The sequence below is a fragment of the Phycomyces blakesleeanus genome, assembly GCF_001638985.1.
Source record: "Phycomyces blakesleeanus NRRL 1555(-) unplaced genomic scaffold PHYBLscaffold_5, whole genome shotgun sequence".
NCBI classification, from domain to species: Eukaryota; Fungi; Mucoromycota; class Mucoromycetes; order Mucorales; family Phycomycetaceae; genus Phycomyces; species Phycomyces blakesleeanus.
This window is the reverse complement of record NW_017265138.1, coordinates 2381729-2402310: the sequence shown is the minus strand read 5'-3', so window position 1 is coordinate 2402310 and position 20582 is coordinate 2381729. Positions and strand designations below refer to the sequence as shown.

Genomic DNA, 20582 nt, shown 5'->3' with positions numbered 1-20582 from the left:
AAAAAGAAAAAGAAAAGGATAATTTTTCTCTCTTTTCTCTCTATCTATATTTCTTTACCTATCTTTTGTTTGGTGGACTTCTTTATCTCAAATATATATTTAAATACAATTTTTATTTATATTTAAGCAGACTATACATATTATAGTGTATTATAAATAGACGTATATGTGTATGTGTCTTTTATTTGAATAACTATATTTATACATTTCTTCTTGATTATATCCTACTACTTGTTTGTTTGATTGATTTTCAGCACACGACGATGCCATACAGTTATCAGTCAATTCCATCCCAAGAAACACGTAATAAAATCAATGGATATTTTTCCTTTTCTTTCTTTTTATATTAATATTAATAATATTTTATATATATAACATTATTACTTCAATATTTCTTTTTCTCTGCTTTACTTCTTTCTACTTTCTACTTTCTAATCTTCATAATTATAATTACTTTAATATGACTTTGTTAGATGCTGTAGAGGATCCACAGTCAGCTGTGGATGCTGAACGACGTCTGGTTCGCAAGTTTGATACACAGCTCTTACCCTTCTTGAGTTTCATGTATCTCTTTTCATCCCTCGATCGATCCAGTCTTGGTAAAATATTATTATTACTATTATTTTTCCTTCTCTTCATTTTTGATAACCAACATACGGTTCATAGGAAATGCTGTCCTAGACAATTTTGAACAAGACATTGGCATAACACCTGGCCAATTCAATACATGCGTTACTATCTTTTATGTAAGTTAAAATGTAACCTTGATGGTATCCAAGACCAAAAGAAGCAAAAGGTACAATAAAATCGTATTAAATTCAAACGTTCTGTTCTAGGCTGGGTTTCTTATCTTCCAAATTCCAAGCAATATGATCCTCAAACGACTAACAGCTCGTAGATGGTAATTAACCTCTTTCTTTTCCAATTCTTTTTTTTTTTCTTAAAAAAAATAAGATTAGATTAGATCATTATTAGCATTATACCTCTTCTCTTTACTTGGTTACTTGGTTACTTGGTTACTTATTTATTTCAATTATTCTTCTTCTTTTGGTTTAATTGGGTTTGTGATTTATCCAAAATGATCAATCTAGGTTACCTACCCTAATGTTTCTGTGGGGTATTGTTGCCTGTTGCCATGCAGGTGTAAAGAACTATGCTGGACTGATGACCCTTCGTTTCTTTCTTGGTTTCTTTGAAGCCGGGTTCTTTCCAGGCAAGAATGAATAATTGGGTGTCTTGACTGTCATCTAATACATTTATCAATAGGTGTATTGTTCTTCTTGACTCAGTTTTACAAAAAGGATGAAATGGTACATAAATTATATAAACAAAAAAAAAAGAGAACGACTCTATTTTGGAAAGGTGTCATGATAGCTATCTACAGCTATACTAACCTTTCTTTTTCTCTAAAATAAAGGCAACTCGCATAGCTCTATTTTGGGGGTCTACAGTGGCTGCTCATGCATACGGTAAATTTGCATTTATATAAGCACTCTATTAGGTCAAAAAGAAAAGAAAAATAACACGGATATTATAGCTGGTGTACTTGCGTATGGCATTCTTCAATTAAGAGGATCTCATGGAATGACTGGGTGGCAGGTAAATTATTACATATATAAAAATATTATTCTATTATATACTGTAAATCTAAACCACACCACACCATGCCAACCTACTCTTTCATATTACTATAGTGGCTGTTTCTTATCGAAGGTATTCCAACTGTATTGATGGCTCTCATTGCATGGTAAGACAAATACAAACTCTATTATCACTGTTATTGTTATTGTTATTACTAGCATTAGCACTATTTGCTATCCCTATCCCTATCCCTATCAATATCCCTATCAATATCACTGTTACTAGTACTAGTACTAGTCCAAAAAAGTATTAAGTGTTTATTTTCTACATACATAAATACATAAATATTTATGTAGGTTCTATCTACCTGCATCGGCTGCCACATGGTCCCGTCTCACACCCGAACAGCGCATATTGGCTGTCAAAAGACTCGAAGTTGATTCTCCTCTCGATCACGGTCATCTCACATTAGGCGACCTGAACGCCACCAACAAAAAACAAGCATTCAAAGCCCTTACAGACTGGAAGGTCTGGTTGTGGATGGTCATGTTCTTCTGCGGCAGTGTACCAAACACCAGTATCTCAAAGTAAAATATAAATATTTTGTTCCATTCAAGGTTTACGTACTAAACACACTTATTAAACCATATATATGTACATAGCTTCCTGCCATTGATTGTGCGTGGAATGGGATACAATGATAAGCTATCTGCCAACTTAATGTCAGGTAAGCCTTCCTTACTCACTTGCTTGCTTGCTTACTTATTTATTTTTTATTTTTATTTTTTAAAAAAAAATAAGCTCCCCCGTATCTATGTGCAGTTGTGGTAGTAAGTTTGAGATATATGTATATATTAAATATATACATATAACTATCGCACTAATGCATCAAAACAAAAATTCTTTAGATGATTTGTCTTGCATACTCTTCCGATAGACACAAGGACCGCGCTTTTCATGCTGTGGGCGGTGCTATATTTTGTTTGGTTGGATATGCACTACTATGCTTCCTTACTACGCGCGATGCTCTATATGCAGCCGTTTGTGTCGCAGTAGCCGGCATATTTGTCATCAATCCAATAGTAAATGCTTGGTTAACAAGCAATATTGCACCTGACATGAAAAAGAGTGTTGCAACTGCAATGGCCGTATCTGCAAACAATTCAGCTGGTAATATATTAGTCACTTGAAATTTTCTTTTCTTTTGTAATCAAGCAAGTTGTCTTACTATATATTTATATATAATGTGCGTAGGTCTAGTAGGATCTAATATTTATCGTGCCTCGGATGCACCTCGTTACAGTAAGTATAAAGCTCTTTAAAAAAGAAACATTCTCCAACTAATATTTCCTCAACCAAAGTCCGTGGACACAGTATCAATCTCGGATTTTTGGTTGCATTCGTCTGTTTGGCTATCCTACAGAGATGTCTCTTGCAACGTGAGAATAGGCTTAAAGAAGCGGCTATCAAAGCACAAGAAGCAGAACAACAACCAGACGATATTGCAGCAATTGAAGTTCTTGGAGATGAATCTATTCATTTCAAGTATCGACTCTAAACCACCAATTATTTACCTGCTTATTTTCTTTTTATTACTATATATAATAACCACACACTCACATACACACTTATTATTTTTTGAATCTTTTTGTTTTTCTGCTTATTTGTTTGCCTGTACTTCTTCTTTATCATCTTGTTTTTTATTATTATTTTTGCGCCTCTTGCAAAAAAAAAAACAAAAACTTATTAGTTTCTACGTTATGTACACTCACTTACCCAATTACCCACATGTATAAAATAGATTTCTAAAAGGAAATAGTTTATATTCTTATTCTTCTTCTTCTTTATCCTTAATTTTCTTTACAATAAAAAAAAAGAAACTAAATCAGTAATTATAAACCTCTTGGTCAATTATCCAAAGCCTTTGCTAACAAATCAAATGAGTTTATTTCTCTTCTCCAAACTGTACCTTGTACATGTCTAATCTATACTCTTTTATATACATACATAAAGTATTATTTAGTACCAAAGAAAGAAAGACAAAAAAAAAAAGACAAAAAGGGCTTTTTTTTCTCTCTTTCTTTCTTTTTGTATGGATAGTAATGATATCCAAATAAAGTAATAAAAATCTATATGATGTACGCAGGGTCCAGTACATTGGCAGTCTCGCACAAGACATGCTCAATAATCAGAAATAGACTTGCTTGAGAGACGTGGCTTGCGGTCATTTATATATATTCGACTTATAGACCATGACACCAAATTGTCCAAGTTTATTTACTTGTTTGGTTTTGTACTAATCAGCCTGTCAAAAAAAAAGAAACAAAATGGTAAAAGAGAAAACGGTGTGGCTACAGAGGTACAATACATTGTGTTCAATATATAAAGATATATTAAAATATAAATACAAATATTATTATAATTATAATTATTATTATTTTGATGTCTATATTTGCTGATTTGGTTGGGGGATTTTTAAGAAGATATGAGGTCAAAATTTGACATAAAACCTGCCATCTTTTCACAAGATATTCCCATGAACAACTAAACAGGCTATCCCATCAAACAGTAAAAGAACTGGAAAGTATCCTTTTCCCAAAAGAGGAAAAAGTCTTAAGGACGACAATCAATAAGAAACCAAAAACTATGCGTTATTATTGGTGTGTTCATAAGCTAAAAGCCTCTTACTTTCTTTTTTAATTCTTTTGGTACAATTTTTTCCATCCTTCCCATCCCTTCCCATCCCACACTCTCCCGTTCTCCCCCTCTTTTTTTTTTATTTTTTTTGGTTGTTAAAATTTTGATGATTCTTGGCTCAATTGTACTATCCCCTTACTATAGTTTATTATGTACAAAAAATAATATATATATTATAATAATAATATAATGCAGTCAAATTCCACGAACAGACAGACAAACAAATAGGCAAGCAAACAAGTAAACAAGCAAGAACAGTAATCTTCAATTTGCTTCCATTATTCTATGTATATTTTGTTTTCTTTTAACTTTGGTTTACTTTAGTTTATTTATATTCATATTCACGGTTGGGACTTGAAGAAATAATATTTTTTTTTCAAATAAAAAATAAAATAAAAAATTATTGATGGTTGAAAGGATGACTTGTGAAATCAAATACAGGATTCCCTGGTCCGCTGCTTTCTGCTTCAATTCGAGTAATTGCAGCTGTGATCTGTCCGTTCTGAGTAATTGTTCTAGCAGACGCCTCTAAAGACTTGCGGCGCTGGATTGTGTCAAACAATTGTTGTCTCTTCAACGCTTGTTCAAAGAACAGGTCTGGGTGAGTACAGGTACCGAGTGCACGGCGCATCTGAGTATTAACGAGATCCAAGCCAAGCTGATAAGAAGCATTCATCCAACCAAATCCTTCTCGAGGAACATATTTGAAGTCGGTACCAACATTTCCATATTCTACCTGAACCTTGTGGGTCATGCTGACAACGTCGTATTTCTCGGGTACAACACCATTAAAGTCTACAAAACTCTTGGTAATTCTTATTTGGATACACACAAACACACACACGCACACAGGTTAATATACGTGTATGTTTTATGAGTACAGTGGGTACAATGAGCACAATGAGCGCTTGTACACTGTGTGTGCATGTCATTTCCCTTTCTTTCTTTTCTTTTTCTTTTTTTTTGGAGTCCTACTACTTACGTGTAAAGCCATCGGTAGGCTAACCGACGTGCGACCTCTACCTTGTCATAATTTTGAAACGCACGCCAAGTCATGATTTGATGGGGAGCCCAACCGAATGGAAAGTCCCATTGTCGATTGGGCCGATCTAGGGATGTGATTCCTCGCGATTCTTCTGTACCCGAAACTAGTCCTCCCAACGCCTCAAACTTGTGTAATCTCAGGGTCATAGTGTCAGCCTGTTCTTGACTAGCGCACTTTGCCCACATGGCCCAATACGCAGTGACAGTCTCGTACGTGCTCTGCTTTTTGGTGACAGTATCATAGTCAAAGTACAGTCCGGCCTCTTTATTCCACAGGTATCGATCGATGCGCTCTTTTCGCTCCGCGGCTCGCTTACGCCACTCGGATGCCACCTGAGGACGCCTGTCTTCGTCCGTTAGCTTTCCATTAAAGATCTGTTCAACCGTGTCAGCAATGTCGGTCTCATATTTGTAGAGCAGCGAATTGAGATCAATTGTGGCCAGATTGGCACATCGTTTTTCGTATCGGTATGTGGTGTCATGGCCAGATTCACGCACGGCTCGGTCGTGGAGAAAGTATTCGTCCAGCTTTGGTTCTTTTAGACTACCGTCGTTGTAGGCTGACATGTAGGCTTCCAGAGAAAGACCAGCCTTTTTGGCATAGGGTTCCAGGATGTGGTCAAAGTGAGAGGCCTCAGTCTCGGGTGGGATACCTAGTCCCTCGGGGTGGAAGCGAGACAGCATTGTCTTGGGGTCCAGACGAGGTTCGGCCATCCAGACAGTGTGGTATTCCTTGATTGCGGCCTGGAAAGCACGCTCCAGCCAGACCTTGCTCTCCTTGGTTGGCGGCAGTCTCTCGTACACCTTGAGTGCCATGTCAGTCAAGAATGGAGGCTGGGACCGGGAAAGGTAATAAGAGCGGTTGGCATTGAGGATCTTGCCATAGTGTTTGATTTCATAGACAAAGTTGTCGACCATTCCTTTTGCAAGATCGACCCGATCGTCGACCAAGAGACCAAGGGCTTCAAAGTAAGAGTCCCAGCCGTACATCTCGTTAAATCTACCACCAGGTACGACAAATGGGACACCCTGCAGGGTTTCCTGGCCGTTAATGGTTACCTTTTCCATAGCCAAGGCGAGGATGCCAGGTCGGTCATTGATACTCTTGACGTAGAGAGGCGTGATCTTTTCGGGTAACATCTCGACTTCCAGTTTGAGATGTGTGCGCGTGGCCGCCACTTTTGTGTAGTACTTGAACACCTGGTCCTCGCCATGGGGCACATAGATGCGTGGGGTGTGGTTAGCCGATCTGTTTTTTGGATCAGCCGAGATAATCTCTAGTCCTTCGGCATCAATGCGACGAGTCAAGCCGTCCCAGAAGTTGTGACGTATCATGCGCGACAGACGATCTACTGGATTTTCGTTCAACCTAGCCTCATCGAGGACAATGTGTTTGCGGCCGTAGTCATCAGCCAGGGCAAGTTCCTGGAGGAGATTGGAGAGCATGTAGGTGCCTCTGATCTCGATTCTCCGATAACCCCCTGAATCTGCTGTTCCGACCGAGAATGTCTTTGGTCCAAGATCATTGACTGTAATCTGGAAATCACCGTCCGTATCTTCTTGCTCTACCAAGATCCTCTGGGTTTCCTTGACATCAATAAGAAACCTTTGTGCTTTGCTCTTGTCATCTAAGCCAGAAGAACAAGAGATTTTGGTGGATGAGATTTTGTATTGTATTGTATTGTATTTTAGCTTATAATAAAACAACAATAGTTTGTTTGTTTTTTACCATGGGAAGCCCTTCTTTTACGGGCTGGTTGTTCATTTAGTCGTTTGGAATCCTAGGGAGAATAGGAATTGTTGTTTTTGTGTTGTGTTTCTTAATAAGAATGATACTCATATACTTGGAATACAACTTACTGTCAATGTCTTTAGGCGTCTGATGCTCTTGCCGGCGTTGCTTCCGGTGGTGTAGTATGTACTTGCCGGGGCATGGACATCTACATCCTCACTTGTGACATGTATAGTTGACTGTGTCATATTTCTTATTAGAAGAAAGAAATCAAAGAAAGAAGAAAGAGAGAAAGAGAAAAGTAAGATTGAGAATGTGGATATTTAGGATGATTTTTTTTCCTTTTTATTTTATTTTATTTTTTTAATTATTTATTTGTATGTATGTATTTCTGTATGTCTGTATGTCTGTCTGTCTGTCTGTATGTATGTATCTGAACAACATTACAGAAGAATCTTGCCAAAAGGTCGCTTATTGGTGCATTAGCTCAAGTCATTCTAGGTTACACGCCATCTTTCTTGCTGTTTTTTGTCATTCTCTCCCTCCCTCTCTTTATTATATATTTATATATTTATACAAATTTGCAGTGAACCTAGTTCAGTCACAAAAGAAGAATATAAAGATAAAACAAATAATGAAAAGAAAACAAAAAAAAAATCTATCAAAATTCATCAAAACCACACTTCTAATGTGGTACTAACCAAGACTATTTTGTTCTGTACGTGTACACACTAAACAGACACACACACACACGCGCGCGCAAAAAGAATACCTGTGTACTTGCGATAAACAATTACTCATCTATTCTATAAGAAATTATGCTCTAACTCATATATATCCATCTACTAGTAATAACGTGTTTCAAAAAATAAAATTAATAAAGATGTTATAAATGAAATGTGTTACTGCTTGTTTATTTGCTTTCCTGTTTATATTATGAATTTAAGTAAAAAGATACATGCACAATGCACGGCTATATGCATAGTTTGTGCATACCTACATCTGTGTGTGTATATATATATATATACATATATATATAGCTATATTTTGTATTTATTTCATTGGCTAATAAAAATGAGAAAAATAAAAAAAAGTACTTAAATATTATATATATATATTATTTGCATTACAATATTTCCTATACGGTCTCTATATAATTATTTGCTGTGAAGTTTCCAAACATAAAGAAAAAGAAAGAAAGAACAAAGGAAAAGAAGCATGGATTCTTTGCCAACTGCACGAAAACCATCGCCTTCATCAGCAGGAGGCTTAACAACATTAAAGCCATCTCCGTCATCATTAGGTGCAGGAGTCAATCGAGATCAACAAGTCGAAAAACTTCTCAAAGAAGTTAAACAACTTAAACAAAAAGTCGACATTCTTGACAAAGAGAACATTGCATTGAAAAAGAGCATTTATGACCTATCTACTCGCTACGCAGCGTCTATATCTCAAGGTGGACTACCCTATAGACCAGGACCTTTTGTCATTGCAGACACATCACCAGGTTCAAAAGGAATGATTACAAAGGCACAAGAGATGATTACAAAGGCAGTACAGGAAGCAGGTGGTCATGATACATTCCAGTCTGGTACATCATTCTCTTCTTCTTCTTCTTCTTCTTCTTTTCTTCTTCTTCTTCTTTTATGTGTACAATCAGCATCTTTACAAGATCTAAATTAGCTGGAAAGTACCCACACGATTCTCGCGATGGTAAAGCGTTCCAGATGCGCTATGAGTTAAAGGTAGTCTCTTTTTTTTTGCTTTGTTTTATTTTATTTTATTTTTTGGAGGAAGAATATCAAAGGGTTCAATTGATTTAAATTTCTGGTGCGTGCGTTGTGTGCCGTTGTGTATGTGTGTGTTTGTAGGGTCACACAGGTGCTGTTTATACCGTAGAGTTTTCTCCAAATGGTGCTCTTTTGGCATCCGGATCTTTTGACAAGACCGTTCGTATCTGGGATACAGCATCTGCACAAAAAGAGGCAAGTGAGATATAGTGTATATTTATATATATATATAAGGGAACAGTATAGATTTGTATGCATGATTTCCTTTTATTTATTTATTTCTTTATTTCTTTCTTTCTTTTGATTCTATTCAATATTATTGCTATAATACTTTAGACTCTTTGTTTGAAAGGACACGCCCTGAATGTATCCGATCTTTCATGGACTTCAGACTCTAGTATGCTTTTGTCAGGTGCCTATGATGAAACTTGTAAAACATGGGATGTAGATAGTGGCAAACTAGTAGGAAGCTATGACACTGAGGGATTTGTTCAATGCGTTGGATGGGACTTTGTGGGTAAGTACACTTATACATATATGTATATACCTTACGTATAAAATATATACATACAATAATTGAAATATACCCATAAAAATAATAATAATAAATAATAATAATAATAATAATATTGTATGTTGTATATGTGCGGATTTTCTGTTTTTTCTTTCTTTGTGTTTTTTTTTGTGTTTTATGCATATAATTGCTGGTAGATTCGAATATATTTTACTATGGTACATCTCGAAAGGTACTTGCCGTGATAGACGTTAGAACCGATGGTCCAGCAGCCGCAATCATTCGAAATGACGCAATGGTCAATACACTATACCCATCTCGGGATGGCGTTCATGTCATTACAGGAGATGCACAAGGAATGCTTAAGGTGTGGGATATCAGATCCAGTAAGTTTTTTAGGGTAAACAAAACTAGAAATAGCTAATATTTCTTTCTTTGTTTGTGTTTGTGTTTGTAGAGCAATGTATATCAGCAGTAGCAAATGATTCAGGAAAAATGCCAATCACTCACATTTCAATCGGAAGAAGAAGAACAGATGCTTCTCGTAGAGCTGGTAAGGATCTTGTTTATTAAAAAACGATTATTAAACATTATCAGTGGATGATTATGATGAACCAAGGTACATGGCCGTCAATAGTTATGATAACCGTAAGTTAAGGAATCTCTCTCTCTCTCTATATGTGTGTAATTGAGAGTCTTTTTTTTTTAAAGAAAAAAAGAAACTAATATTTTGATATGTAAATCAAGTGATGCGAGTATATGATCGAGGCATGGATCCTCCAAAATCAGAACTACGTATAGTACACGCATTAAAAGGCTTCAAGAACAAGAACTGGCCTATCAAAGGATCTTTCTACTGTGGAAGTGGTTGTAAGTTTAACGGTTTTATCCATTTATTTGCTAGTTTATTTAATTAGAATATTATTGCTATTACCATCACCTTTAGACAACTCTTCGATTATCAGTCGACCTACGGTTCCTTTCATCAATGATCTTTACAGTGATCCTGATTTGGTTTCTAATCCAGGAGAGTATTTTGATGTAGCTGAACCGAAAGAAGAAAAAAGTGTCCTGTTGGCTACAGGAAGTGCTGATCCATATGCATATCTTTACAATGTTGGAGAAGTAAGTTGAATTGAGTTGGATTTTGTCTTGTGTCCTACATAATTGCTAATGAACTCTATATCATTTATCTAATCAGGATAGTGCAGAATTAATGCAGCGATTGGAAGGGCACACGGATAGAGTCTATGCAGTAAATTTCCACCCCACTGAGCCAATTCTTGCCAGTTGTTCTGCAGATTGTACTGTCAAGGTCTGGGGACCTAGTCCGTCAAGGGGAAAGAAAAAGGCGATTATCTAGAAACTATATATATATTATTCGAGAAAAGAAAAAGGAAAGAAAAGGAAGCTATTATTTCTTGTATTTTATAGAATATAACACAATTACTCACTCACTCACTCACTCAATTACATATCTTTGTACCTTTAATTATTTGCTCTTTATTACACTGAATTACACTTTTTTTTTTTATATATACAACTCGTTTCAATATTGAAACAAATGTTGCACAAATGGATTATAGTTTTTAGGGTAATCTCTTTAGAACTGCTTTAAATTATGATGACGTCAGAATCAAGGCCCTCCGCTATTACAAAATATTTTGATGTCTTTTTTGCTTCTCATTAGACGCGAAAAGCAAAAGAGTAGAAATCCGACTCCAGGCAAGCACCAAAATTCATTGCACATTTTCATTATTCTTAAAGAGAAATATGAAAATTTGGAATCGCCATTAGAATCCACAAACTCTTACTTACTTCTTGTATTTATCTTTATGACATAAACGTCACTTTTTTTTTGTTTTTTGTTTTTTGTTTTTTTTTTTTTGTAAAAAAAACACAGGCCTGATTAACCCAGCTTTCCTGCCTCTAATTTCTTAAACCCCCCCACTCCTAAAAACAAAAAAGACGCACACACGCACAATATTAATTTAAAATAAAAAAAAGAATAAGCACATAATGTCTGCTCACCAAGAGTCCACCTTCACCAGCAACAAGTTTGTTGACCCTACACCTCTTCCCGCCAATGTTCCCAAGGTTGAAGAAGTTGGTGCAACATCCGCCCCTTTGAAGAGTGCTTCTTTCTTCATTGGTCAATACTGCAGAGAGTACAACGATGACTTTATGCTCTGCAAGAATGAGAACAATGACCCCGCTCATTGCTTGAAGGAGGGTAGAAAGGTTACCCGTTGTGCTATTGACTTGTGAGTTCTTTCTCTATTTATTTCTTTTAATTGGTTGGTTGGTTGGGCTAGTTTAGTTTTGTACCTAGTTGTTGGTTTTTCTGGATATTTACAAAAGCAACAATATATATATATATGGTAACTGAATTATTCTTATTAATATTTGTTCCTGTTCCTGTAATCAATTTTTTTGTTTTACAGGATTACCAAGCTCCGGGAGAACTGTGGTAAGGAGTTTGACGCACACTGGCAGTGCTTGGAAAACCACAATCAGGAACTCTTCAACTGCCGCAAGCCCGAACGTACCTTTAACACCTGTGTCTTTGAGAAGCTGGTAAGTAAAATTCTGTTTTTTTTTTTGGTAAATGAATAATTAGTTTCTTATCATTTCTGTACGTGTGTGTGTGTGTGTGCATTTTTTTTTTTAAAAAAAAAAGGGCTTGGAGAAGAAGATTCCTGGCTCCCCAGAAGGCCAGGAGCAGGTTCACAACAAAAAGAACCCCTCTATCAACATTCAGTTGAAATAAAGAGAAACGAACCGAAACGAAACGCAAAAAAAAGACGAGCGATTGCATAGAAAGGATATCTTTATAACACCTTGTATATCACTAAACACATATATTAAAAAAAAAGTGGGGAAGGGGAAAGGAAAAAGAAAAAGAAAAGAAAGATGTGGATGTGAATGTTTTGTGTGTATATTTGTATATCATATATATTGATGTATAGAAAGGCGGTGGGGTAGACATTGGTAGAAGTGGAATGAATAGCTGGGAATATTGATGTCACCACATTATCTCTGTTGATTTGTGTATTATACGGTATCCAACTTCTTGAGATGATTGTATTTTGGTAGTGTCTGATAAAAGAGAGAGTTAATTGTAAATAAACGTCCAATGTGTGTGTGTATGTATATATAAGCAATAAGTTACCTCTCTCAGATAATCCAAATGACGGGCATGAACTGTAGCCTGTGCCTGTAATACAACATAAATAAGTTTTTTTTTATTTTATTTTATTATATTTATCTTTCTTTAATTATTGTTAGCATTACAACTATAGAAAGGCATTGGACTTACTGGCAAAACCTCTGTTTGGGTTCTTCTGTTGGATTTGGCACCATAGATTACAGTCAAATCAGGAATTGTTTCGTTTGTCTCTGTTGAACAAGCAGCGCTGATAACACAGAAATTACCCATCGTTGTACTTCCCAGAACTCGGCCTATAATATAACACATACAAATACGTATGTTAATATTAAAACCAGAATTTTACCAATTAAATAAACAAACTCATACCTCTTGCTTCGATAACATTACTGTTTCCTATACGCGAGCCTTCGACATCTATATACAAAAACCCACGCAAATATATATATGTTAATTAGATATCACAATTCTACTAATTTTGTCTATGTAAGTTTGTGGATATACTTACAACAAGCTACACCAAACACATTTTCATCACCAATCACAAGAGGAGTGGCATTCCTTTTAATAAAGAAAGAGAGAAATTTAGGTTATTCTTTTCTCTCTTGCTAATTTCCAATTCTTTATATCTATCTATTTACTTGTTAAAGATAACGGCATTTTCTTCAATTATATTATTGCGGCCAATATAGATTGGACCATTCTCAGCAATAACTCTGCATTGAGGGTGTAGAATACTACCTGAATAAAGCAGGCATCAACATTCAAGAAAGAAAAGGTCGGTATACGTATATACATATATGTTTTATATATATATATATATAGTAATAACTTACCAGAACCTAGGTTAAATAATAAGCTTACATGTCATTATTTTTATTTATTTATATTATATTATATTATATTATTTTTTTGTATCAATATTGATAGTAATATAACTATATATTATATATTATCTTTTCTTTTCTTTTCTTTCTTCTCTGTGTGTGTGTAGTTTACCAATAGAAATCTCTCCTCGGAGGTTGGTCTCCAAACACACGATGGATTTCGGTCCAGCTGTAATGCGATTTCTAACGATTTACAAACGAATTTTTTTTTTAGATGCTGAATTATGATTCAATTCTATATACCTTGACATGACTAATGACTATTAATTTAACAAAATTGCAAGATGATGAACACACAAAGGTTAAAAAGAAAAAGAAAAAAAAGAGAGAAAGGGTTTGGTTTGCAGGAAAGCCTAAATTCAATAGTCACAAAAACCAGGTTCCCTTTCTTTCTTTCTTTCTTTTTTAAATTAAAAGAGAGAGAGAGAGATACCCTTTATACTTTTAATTATCACAATCGCTTTTCTCTTTTTTAATTTCCCGGAACGATGCTTAGATTACCTCTCCAGAACGTCCTCTGGAAACACACTACTACAGCCAGAGTACAGCGCTCTCTGACAACAAAATACCCTTCGACCATTCGCTCATTTTCAAATGCACAATCCAAAGCTGCGCCTCGAGCACCATTTCCTCAACATCACTCACAACCACCACCGCCACCGCCGCCGCCACACCAGACCCAGCAGCAAACATTACGTCAATTTTACCCCGAGACGCCAAAGATTAACGAACCTCAATTTATCACTTACGAAATAAACTATGTTAAGCCAGTTGTGTTTGGTGTCACTGTATCTATGGCCAGTTTTGCTTTAGCTGCGTGGGTGTACGACAGAAACCAGAAATCACTCTGGAAATATCTCAAGGAACGACAGCCTGACAAGGCTTGGTGGCGATCGTTCCGCGACAAGGAAAACAACCCGACCCTTGCAGATCTCTGGCGTGAAAAGAAGGCGGCCATGCTTGAGAAGAAGAGGGAATTTATGGAGAGATTGAATTACCGTCTTCAGGCCATGGATTTGCCAAGAGATGTTCAACGAATGTGTCTGATCGTGGCCCAGAAATATGTCCAGATGACTGACGCAGACAAGACGATGGCCTGTTTGATCGGTATCAATCTGGTTGTGTTTGGCTTCTGGCAGGTCCGGTCGTTGAAACCGTTTATGAATCGCTGGTTCTTACACCATCCTGGATCTCCACGGTCCATCACACTCTTGACCAGCTGCTTCTCTCACCAGGAAGTTATGCACCTGGGTATGAATATGCTCGGTCTGTGGTCCTTTGGTGGCATCCTGCATGATTATCTCGGAAGAGAGCAGTTCTTGGCATTGTACTTGACAATGGGTGTAGGAGCCAATGTGGCCAGTCACATCTTTAGCCTGGCATTTAGAAACTCTCGTCCACTGATGCCGAGTTTGGGTGCAAGTGGTGCAATTTATGGCCTGCTGGCTGGTACAGCGTTTTTGTATCCTCACTCTAGTGTCTCGCTTATCTTCTTGCCATTTGTTCCGATCAAGCTGGGGTGAGTGATTTAATGAGAGGAAAGTTATAGAAAGATGTAGATGTAGTAGGATAATGAAATAAAAAAAAATCCAATGGGTTTTGTTGTTGGTCGCATTATAATGTAATTCTTGTATTTAAACCAAGTATAACTAATTGTTTGATTATTTGTTGTTTAGATACGCACTTCCTGCCCTCATGTCATTTGATCTTGCAGGAATTTTGTTCAAGTGGCGTATGTTTGACCATTATGTAAGTCTACAGATATATACACTTTGAATTATTTATTTGAGATGGTTTAGTCGATTGAGCAGTAAAAATCTTAACGATTGTGTGTGTGTATATATAGGCACATCTTGCTGGAGCTGGTCTTGGTCTTGGTTATACATGCTGGGGAAATAATTATGTGTGGCAGCCTTTGACTCAAAAAATGAAAGAAATACGGGCATAGACACAACCTATTATATATGTATATGTATATGTATATGTATGTATATATATATATATTTAAAGTAAAATGTATAAAGAAGAAATGAAGAAGAAGTATTAGTAGTAATAGTAATGATTAAATAGAGAGAAAATAGGTGTCTTGAACAGATTAATAATAAAGAAACAAAATCAGAGCAAAAACAACAACAACAAAAAGAATAAGAAATTAAGAATGTGAGTGTGGGCGTATATGTATAAATATAAATATATATATATATATATATATGTGTGTGTGTGTGTGTGTTTTATATGGTTTGGTTATCGTTATCATCGCCGTCATCGTCTTCTTCACTAATGGGAGTCAATTTTCCACGGTCCAAGAGGTCCATTCGAATTGGGTCATGATCGTTTCTGTGGGACGGAAGAGAAATCTGGTTTCGCTTTACCCATTCACTCTCCATTCGAAATATTACCCAGATCCAACGTCTGATGACTTCCAGGAGTTCTACCAAGAATATGCTATTTTCCAATTTCTTGACGAACAGATGAGAACTGAGCTTCATACTCCATGTTGTCCTGAGTAAGAAATCGATCGCTGTGGCCAAGATGTATAGCATTGGCTGTGAGAAATGGAGGTGTCTTCGGATCCGGACAGTTGGTACGGAGAGTACCGAGCCGAGTTTTCCTCCTGTACCGCCCTGTGTGATGTGCACCAGGTTCCAATCCATGGAAATATCCCACCAGAAAGAATACATTGAGTTGAAAAATACAAATGCCATCCTGTGTGTTTGTGTTTGTGTTTTTGAAAATAAAAATAAAAAATAAAAAATTAAGATTAAATGATTGATTAATTAATTAATTAGTTAATTAGTTAATTAGCTAGTTGGCTAGTTAGTTATAATTATATTAAATTAAACTAAAGTATATTAAATTATATTAAATTGACTATTTTTTGACTATTGTTTTTCAAAAAAAAGTAAGCTTGTATTTACCACAGTCTAAAGATATTAGTTTCTCCGATCCACCATGATTTTGGGACAGATCCAGTCTCGGCTACATACATTGCAGCTCGTTTCTGGGCTGCCGACAAAAGGATGACTGGGAATGCAGAAGCGTATTTTAATGCATTGAACAAATGTCTTTTTGTCTTGCGGTTTGAGTCAATGTATTCAGATGTACATTGTCTTAGGCGAATGAAATATGGAATACTATTGTTTTTGGTACATATATGTATATTAAAACTCTAGCATTATATTTAGGTGCACAGGTACAGGTACAGGTACAGACACATTTATACGAGTATTTTTCTTTCTTGATATATATATAAACAAGATTGACATGGTAGGGTTTGGTGTTCATGATTTACCTAATTAGGATCGGTAAAAATACATCGCGGTGGTAGTCTACTTGTGTCTTTTCTAAAGTTGCGTCTTGGCCAGCCAAAATGACACAGAGTGTTGTAAACAGGTCTCCAAATACATTCGATAGACTTGTGAGGATATCGGCCAATATGATGTCTGAAAAGAAAACTGGAGCAAAGATATTTAAGGAGAATAGACGGCGCAAGACTCTTTAAAAGTAAATATATATATATATAAATATAAATGATATTGATCTAATATAATAATATTCCTTTTTTTTTGCTTTTTTGGTACCTCAGAAACCTTGTTCGTTCTTTGCGATAAAATCCTTTTCCGGGCCAAAGTATCATAATAAATGCAGCAAGGTATGTAATAAGAGGAAACCATGATGATGGTGTTCCGTAATGATAACAGAACCATAAATTGAGGGTAATTATACAAGTGAGGACACTTGCGATTGCAAAAATCGGATTGTGTAGGTTGACATTTTTGTCAGGATGAATTTGAAGTATGGATGCTGGGTCCATATGAGACCTGATGAGGATCAGGAGACTGAATGCCCAACCCCATATTCCAATGCAGATCACGACAATGGGTCTGTATGTTGCAGGCAGGATGGTTTGTAAGGATGGCAAGCCAAGTACTCCATCCATCGTAGAAAGGGACAGTTAAGGAAGGATAAAGGGGATGGGGTGGAGGGGTGGAGGAGAGGACAAAGTTGTTGGTTATAAACAAATATGAATCAAATCTATACAGCCTTTCTCTCTTGTTCTCTCTCTCTCTCTCTCTCTCTCTTTGTCGCCGTCTCTTTCAATCTTGTTTTAAGGAGGGGATGGGGTGGAGAAGAGGGGATTGAAAAAAAAATTATACTTAATAAAAATTAATAAAAAATAAAATATATATAAAAGACTGTCTGACTGACTGACTGAGTGAGTGAAATTAATTAATTATATGAATATGTTATATATATATATTTTACTTTTTTATTTTTAATTTTTTTTTCTTGTACAAGGTCAATGCAATTGAATAAATTGTACACAGCTATTATTGCTTTCTTTCTTTTTCTTTTTCTTTTTTTTTTTTGGTTTTGTTGCTTAGTGGTGGTTTGATTTTCGATGCCTTTTGGTTGAAAAGGATTGTAAAGATGTTCTATCATGGTATTCGACAGAATTGTGTGGAGGTGGCAGGTGGTATGGGGCATATTCGTGTTCTTTGGGTTCATCGGGTTTTTCAGACATTAATGAAGACAGAGATGGAAGAATGGTTTTGTTGATGTCGTCAGAATAACTAGAACGTTGTCCGATTTTTTCTGGAAGTTTTTCAGGCGAATGATAATTGCGATTCCAATCCAATGATTCATTAGAATTCGACTCGATGCGATATGAATGAGAATATTGTGAGCTAGGAATGGCTTCAGATGCTGTACATACACATAATAAAGATGTAATGGATGAATAAATGAAGTAATATATATATATATATATATATATGTTTAATCTAATGTGCATAAATCTCTCCTCACATGATGGTTTAATATTCGCAACATTCAAGTTTGATTCATGGTCAATGTTTTGCCTTAAAGGAAATTCGCCATTTATGATTCGGTTAATGACCTATAATGTAAAGGAAGACAAATGAATCTTATAAATGATTAGTCTGTATAATAAAAAAAAAGTAAATAAATGGTAATAAATAATTGTGTATATTGTGTGTGTGTTTGTATGAGTAGGTATGTAGGTAGGTAGATAGTTAAGCAAGTATGTGAGTATGTGCGTAGGTGTATTCAATTAATAATAATATGATAATGCGTATGGCTATTTTGTGTATGCATATGTGTGTAAGTATATGGATAGGTGTTCACACACCCATACATATATGTACATATATATTTATGTATAGTATTTGCTATTATTTAAAATTATTATAAAGTCTTGATTACCTCTTGCTGCTGCCTTTGTATGGTCCTTAATTCGTTGGTTTCTTTTCTCATTTCATCGCATCTTCTTTCTGTTATGTACAGCGCGTGTTGAATTTCTTTTAGCCGTTCTGATATGTGTTCCAATTGTGTATCGTCTTGTATCCGAAAGTCTTCATTTGCATCACTGGTATCTTCCTGTTGTTGCTGTTGTTGTGGGGCGCGTCTTCGTATGTTCTGCAGGAGTTCACTGGCATTTTGTTGAAAGTATTCGTGCTTAAACTGCCAAACTGCATGCTGTGTTACTTCAGGTGAAATCCCAACATGATACACTTTACGGAAGCCATATACTATAATAATAATAGTAATAGTAATAATAACAATAACAATAATGATATATATATATATACAGACACGCATACACACACACACACACACACACACACACACATTTAAATAAATAAATAAATAAATAAATAAATAGACTCTATAAATTATCGTACAATTCAGTTGACGGACAAAGCTAGGCCAATTACTATGTTTAAAGTATCTTGGTAGGACTGATTTCGCAAAGGTTGCTGCATTGGGTACACATATCGCCTGGCCATTATCTGACCATGAGATAAAGTCTTGGATTGACGTGTCGTTCATGATACTAGGTGTAATATTTGTTGTTGTTGTGGGTTTTTTTTTGCTTTTAGAATAAGAAATACACATAACCAAGACTTACAAAGGTAATATCAATAGGGCAGGTCATTGAATTGATCAAGATCAGCACTTTAAATTAAGAACGAAAAAGAGAAGAGGATAGAACAATAGAGACTTACAACCAAAGTTTCTTAATAAATGTTGTGAGAGACCTGCCCTGTAGCACTGATGAGGAAGCAGGCTGAGGATCTTCTGTAGACTTGCTTTTCATTGTGTAGGAGAAACTGAGGTGTAGAAGAGTGAAAGAAGTAGCGAAGAATATTACAGAAAAGGGGAAAGAAACATCGAGAATACGTTTTGAAAAGCCGGCTAAAAAAAATAGAATAAAATAAATAAAAAATAAAAAAAAAACGATTATCTCACTATATTTTTTTTTTATTTTTTATTTATTTTTTTTAGTGCGTGTGTGTTTTGTATATATATTTTATAGAGTAAAAATGTATTATAATGTGTGTGCGTGTGTTCGACCCAGAATGGTACTCCCCGACGCCTTCCATTTCGTTCGATCCTTCTATTTTACTATATTTGTATTTCTTAAATTATAATTTGCAAACCTAATTATTTTGAATTATTATTTTATCTATGCTTGAATGATTTTCCTTTGTATATGTGTGTATATAAAAAGCTTGATATCTAACAGGGAGGTCAGAAGCCGTCTTTTTTTTTTGTATTATTCTTTTGAATATATAATATATATAAATAGTATAATACATACTCATTTGTATTTGGGGGAAAGGACAGATGTTTGATCAAAAATAAAATACAAAAAAAAAATACTCAAAATACAGAGCGGGTAATATATATATTTATATACAATTTTTATTTTATTTTATTTTAAAATTAAAATAAAATAGAACTAATAATTTGAAAGAACTCACGTTTATCAATACCTCTCTCTCTCCCCCCCCCCCCCCCTCTTTTACCAAGAGCACAGTTTGCGGGGTGCACTTGTCTATACCATGGTAACGATAACTATAATAATAATATATATATACCGGGATCTATGTATCTATGTATCTATGTAACTATGCAACTATGTAACTATGTATTCTTCTCTTGAAAGGGATAATTATATATACCGAAATTTATATTTTGGATTTATATTTATATTCGCAAAAATTTTTGGGGTAACGTCCCCCAAGCATATTTAAGGACCTATATATCTTGGACCCCATAAATATTTCTTTTTTGAATTCTGGATCCCACGCCTTGAGACGGCATTTGGAAACCCCCAAGAAAAAGAAAAATAGCACGAACT

General features: G+C 35.4%; 8 protein-coding genes across 8 annotated transcripts; 4 read left to right on the top strand and 4 right to left on the bottom strand.

Annotated features, from left to right (window-relative positions):
- Positions 1 to 77: 77 nt before the first annotated feature.
- PHYBLDRAFT_180372 (hypothetical protein) lies at positions 78 to 3459 on the top strand. The gene is made up of 15 exons (XM_018438303.1): positions 78 to 303; positions 474 to 599; positions 667 to 746; positions 837 to 901; positions 1092 to 1213; positions 1267 to 1310; positions 1418 to 1469; positions 1538 to 1599; positions 1695 to 1747; positions 1938 to 2168; positions 2244 to 2308; positions 2383 to 2411; positions 2490 to 2751; positions 2836 to 2883; positions 2943 to 3459. The coding sequence occupies exons 1-15, from the start codon at positions 264 to 266 to the stop codon at positions 3137 to 3139; spliced, it is 1476 nt and encodes a 491-aa protein (XP_018295247.1). The 5' UTR covers positions 78 to 263; the 3' UTR covers positions 3140 to 3459.
- Positions 3460 to 4584: 1125 nt separating this feature from the next.
- On the bottom strand, positions 4585 to 7322 carry PHYBLDRAFT_123152 (glycoside hydrolase family 37 protein). Its single transcript, XM_018428910.1, has 4 exons — positions 7183 to 7322; positions 7052 to 7103; positions 5261 to 6950; positions 4585 to 5093 (listed from the first exon to the last, which is right to left on the bottom strand). Exons 1-4 carry the CDS (start codon positions 7300 to 7302, stop codon positions 4679 to 4681), a joined length of 2277 nt encoding a protein of 758 aa, XP_018295246.1. The 5' UTR covers positions 7303 to 7322; the 3' UTR covers positions 4585 to 4678.
- Positions 7323 to 8213: 891 nt separating this feature from the next.
- Positions 8214 to 10749, top strand: PHYBLDRAFT_78991 (hypothetical protein). Its single transcript, XM_018443408.1, has 10 exons — positions 8214 to 8645; positions 8738 to 8799; positions 8926 to 9043; positions 9197 to 9361; positions 9556 to 9744; positions 9816 to 9911; positions 9956 to 10006; positions 10106 to 10228; positions 10305 to 10483; positions 10560 to 10749. Exons 1-10 carry the CDS (start codon positions 8273 to 8275, stop codon positions 10719 to 10721), a joined length of 1518 nt encoding a protein of 505 aa, XP_018295245.1. The 5' UTR covers positions 8214 to 8272; the 3' UTR covers positions 10722 to 10749.
- Positions 10750 to 11377: 628 nt separating this feature from the next.
- On the top strand, positions 11378 to 12128 carry NDUFA8 (NDUFA8, NADH-ubiquinone oxidoreductase complex I 19kd subunit; the record flags this gene model as incomplete). The annotated part of the gene is made up of 3 exons (XM_018433354.1): positions 11378 to 11622; positions 11803 to 11935; positions 12039 to 12128. 3 exons carry the CDS (start codon positions 11378 to 11380, stop codon positions 12126 to 12128), a joined length of 468 nt encoding a protein of 155 aa, XP_018295244.1.
- A 147-nt stretch (positions 12129 to 12275) lies between these two features.
- PHYBLDRAFT_185983 (hypothetical protein) lies at positions 12276 to 13673 on the bottom strand. The gene is made up of 8 exons (XM_018439178.1): positions 13658 to 13673; positions 13525 to 13597; positions 13169 to 13272; positions 13036 to 13088; positions 12897 to 12944; positions 12678 to 12820; positions 12531 to 12575; positions 12276 to 12457 (listed from the first exon to the last, which is right to left on the bottom strand). Exons 1-8 carry the CDS (start codon positions 13663 to 13665, stop codon positions 12413 to 12415), a joined length of 519 nt encoding a protein of 172 aa, XP_018295243.1. The 5' UTR covers positions 13666 to 13673; the 3' UTR covers positions 12276 to 12412.
- Positions 13674 to 14523: 850 nt separating this feature from the next.
- Positions 14524 to 15308, top strand: PHYBLDRAFT_100923 (hypothetical protein; the record flags this gene model as incomplete). The annotated part of the gene is made up of 3 exons (XM_018427615.1): positions 14524 to 14933; positions 15091 to 15163; positions 15261 to 15308. Coding segments are annotated over 3 exons (531 nt in total), but the record flags the coding sequence as incomplete, so codon positions are not given.
- Positions 15309 to 15398: 90 nt separating this feature from the next.
- Positions 15399 to 17539, bottom strand: PHYBLDRAFT_131906 (hypothetical protein). The gene is made up of 4 exons (XM_018429452.1): positions 16996 to 17539; positions 16707 to 16910; positions 16366 to 16548; positions 15399 to 16120 (listed from the first exon to the last, which is right to left on the bottom strand). Exons 1-4 carry the CDS (start codon positions 17352 to 17354, stop codon positions 15646 to 15648), a joined length of 1221 nt encoding a protein of 406 aa, XP_018295241.1. The 5' UTR covers positions 17355 to 17539; the 3' UTR covers positions 15399 to 15645.
- Positions 17540 to 18838: 1299 nt separating this feature from the next.
- Positions 18839 to 19270, bottom strand: PHYBLDRAFT_103993 (heat shock factor-type transcription factor; the record flags this gene model as incomplete). Its single annotated transcript, XM_018427804.1, has 2 exons — positions 18839 to 18966; positions 19120 to 19270. Coding segments are annotated over 2 exons (279 nt in total), but the record flags the coding sequence as incomplete, so codon positions are not given.
- Positions 19271 to 20582: the final 1312 nt, after the last annotated feature.

Bases quoted from the DNA above. Each gene is read 5' to 3' on its own strand.
- PHYBLDRAFT_180372 (XM_018438303.1), top strand. From the start codon at position 264: ATGCCATACAGTTATCAGTCAATTCCATCCCAAGAAACAC. The intron at 2,169-2,243 runs GTAAAATATAAA...ATATGTACATAG, and splicing joins CCAAACACCAGTATCTCAAA to CTTCCTGCCATTGATTGTGC. The intron at 2,412-2,489 runs GTAAGTTTGAGA...AAAATTCTTTAG, and splicing joins ATCTATGTGCAGTTGTGGTA to ATGATTTGTCTTGCATACTC.
- PHYBLDRAFT_123152 (XM_018428910.1), bottom strand. From the start codon at position 7,302: ATGACACAGTCAACTATACATGTCACAAGTGAGGATGTAGATGTCCAT. The intron at 7,104-7,182 runs GTAAGTTGTATT...TATTCTCCCTAG, and splicing joins GACGCCTAAAGACATTGACA to GATTCCAAACGACTAAATGA. The intron at 6,951-7,051 runs GTAAAAAACAAA...CTTCTGGCTTAG, and splicing joins TAAAAGAAGGGCTTCCCATG to ATGACAAGAGCAAAGCACAA.
- PHYBLDRAFT_78991 (XM_018443408.1), top strand. From the start codon at position 8,273: ATGGATTCTTTGCCAACTGCACGAAAACCATCGCCTTCATCAGCAGGA. The intron at 9,044-9,196 runs GTGAGATATAGT...TTTGTTTGAAAG, and splicing joins ATCTGCACAAAAAGAGGCAA to GACACGCCCTGAATGTATCC. The intron at 10,007-10,105 runs GTAAGTTAAGGA...ATGTAAATCAAG, and splicing joins CGTCAATAGTTATGATAACC to TGATGCGAGTATATGATCGA.
- PHYBLDRAFT_185983 (XM_018439178.1), bottom strand. The intron at 12,821-12,896 runs GTATGAGTTTGT...GTTATATTATAG, and splicing joins TAATGTTATCGAAGCAAGAG to GCCGAGTTCTGGGAAGTACA. The intron at 12,576-12,677 runs GTAAGTCCAATG...GTTGTATTACAG, and splicing joins CCCAAACAGAGGTTTTGCCA to GCACAGGCTACAGTTCATGC.
- PHYBLDRAFT_131906 (XM_018429452.1), bottom strand. From the start codon at position 17,354: ATGGATGGAGTACTTGGCTTGCCATCCTTACAAACCATCCTGCCTGCA. The intron at 16,549-16,706 runs GTAAATCATGAA...CAAAAACAATAG, and splicing joins TTTTTACCGATCCTAATTAG to TATTCCATATTTCATTCGCC. The intron at 16,121-16,365 runs GTGGATCGGAGA...ACAAACACACAG, and splicing joins GGATCTGTCCCAAAATCATG to GATGGCATTTGTATTTTTCA.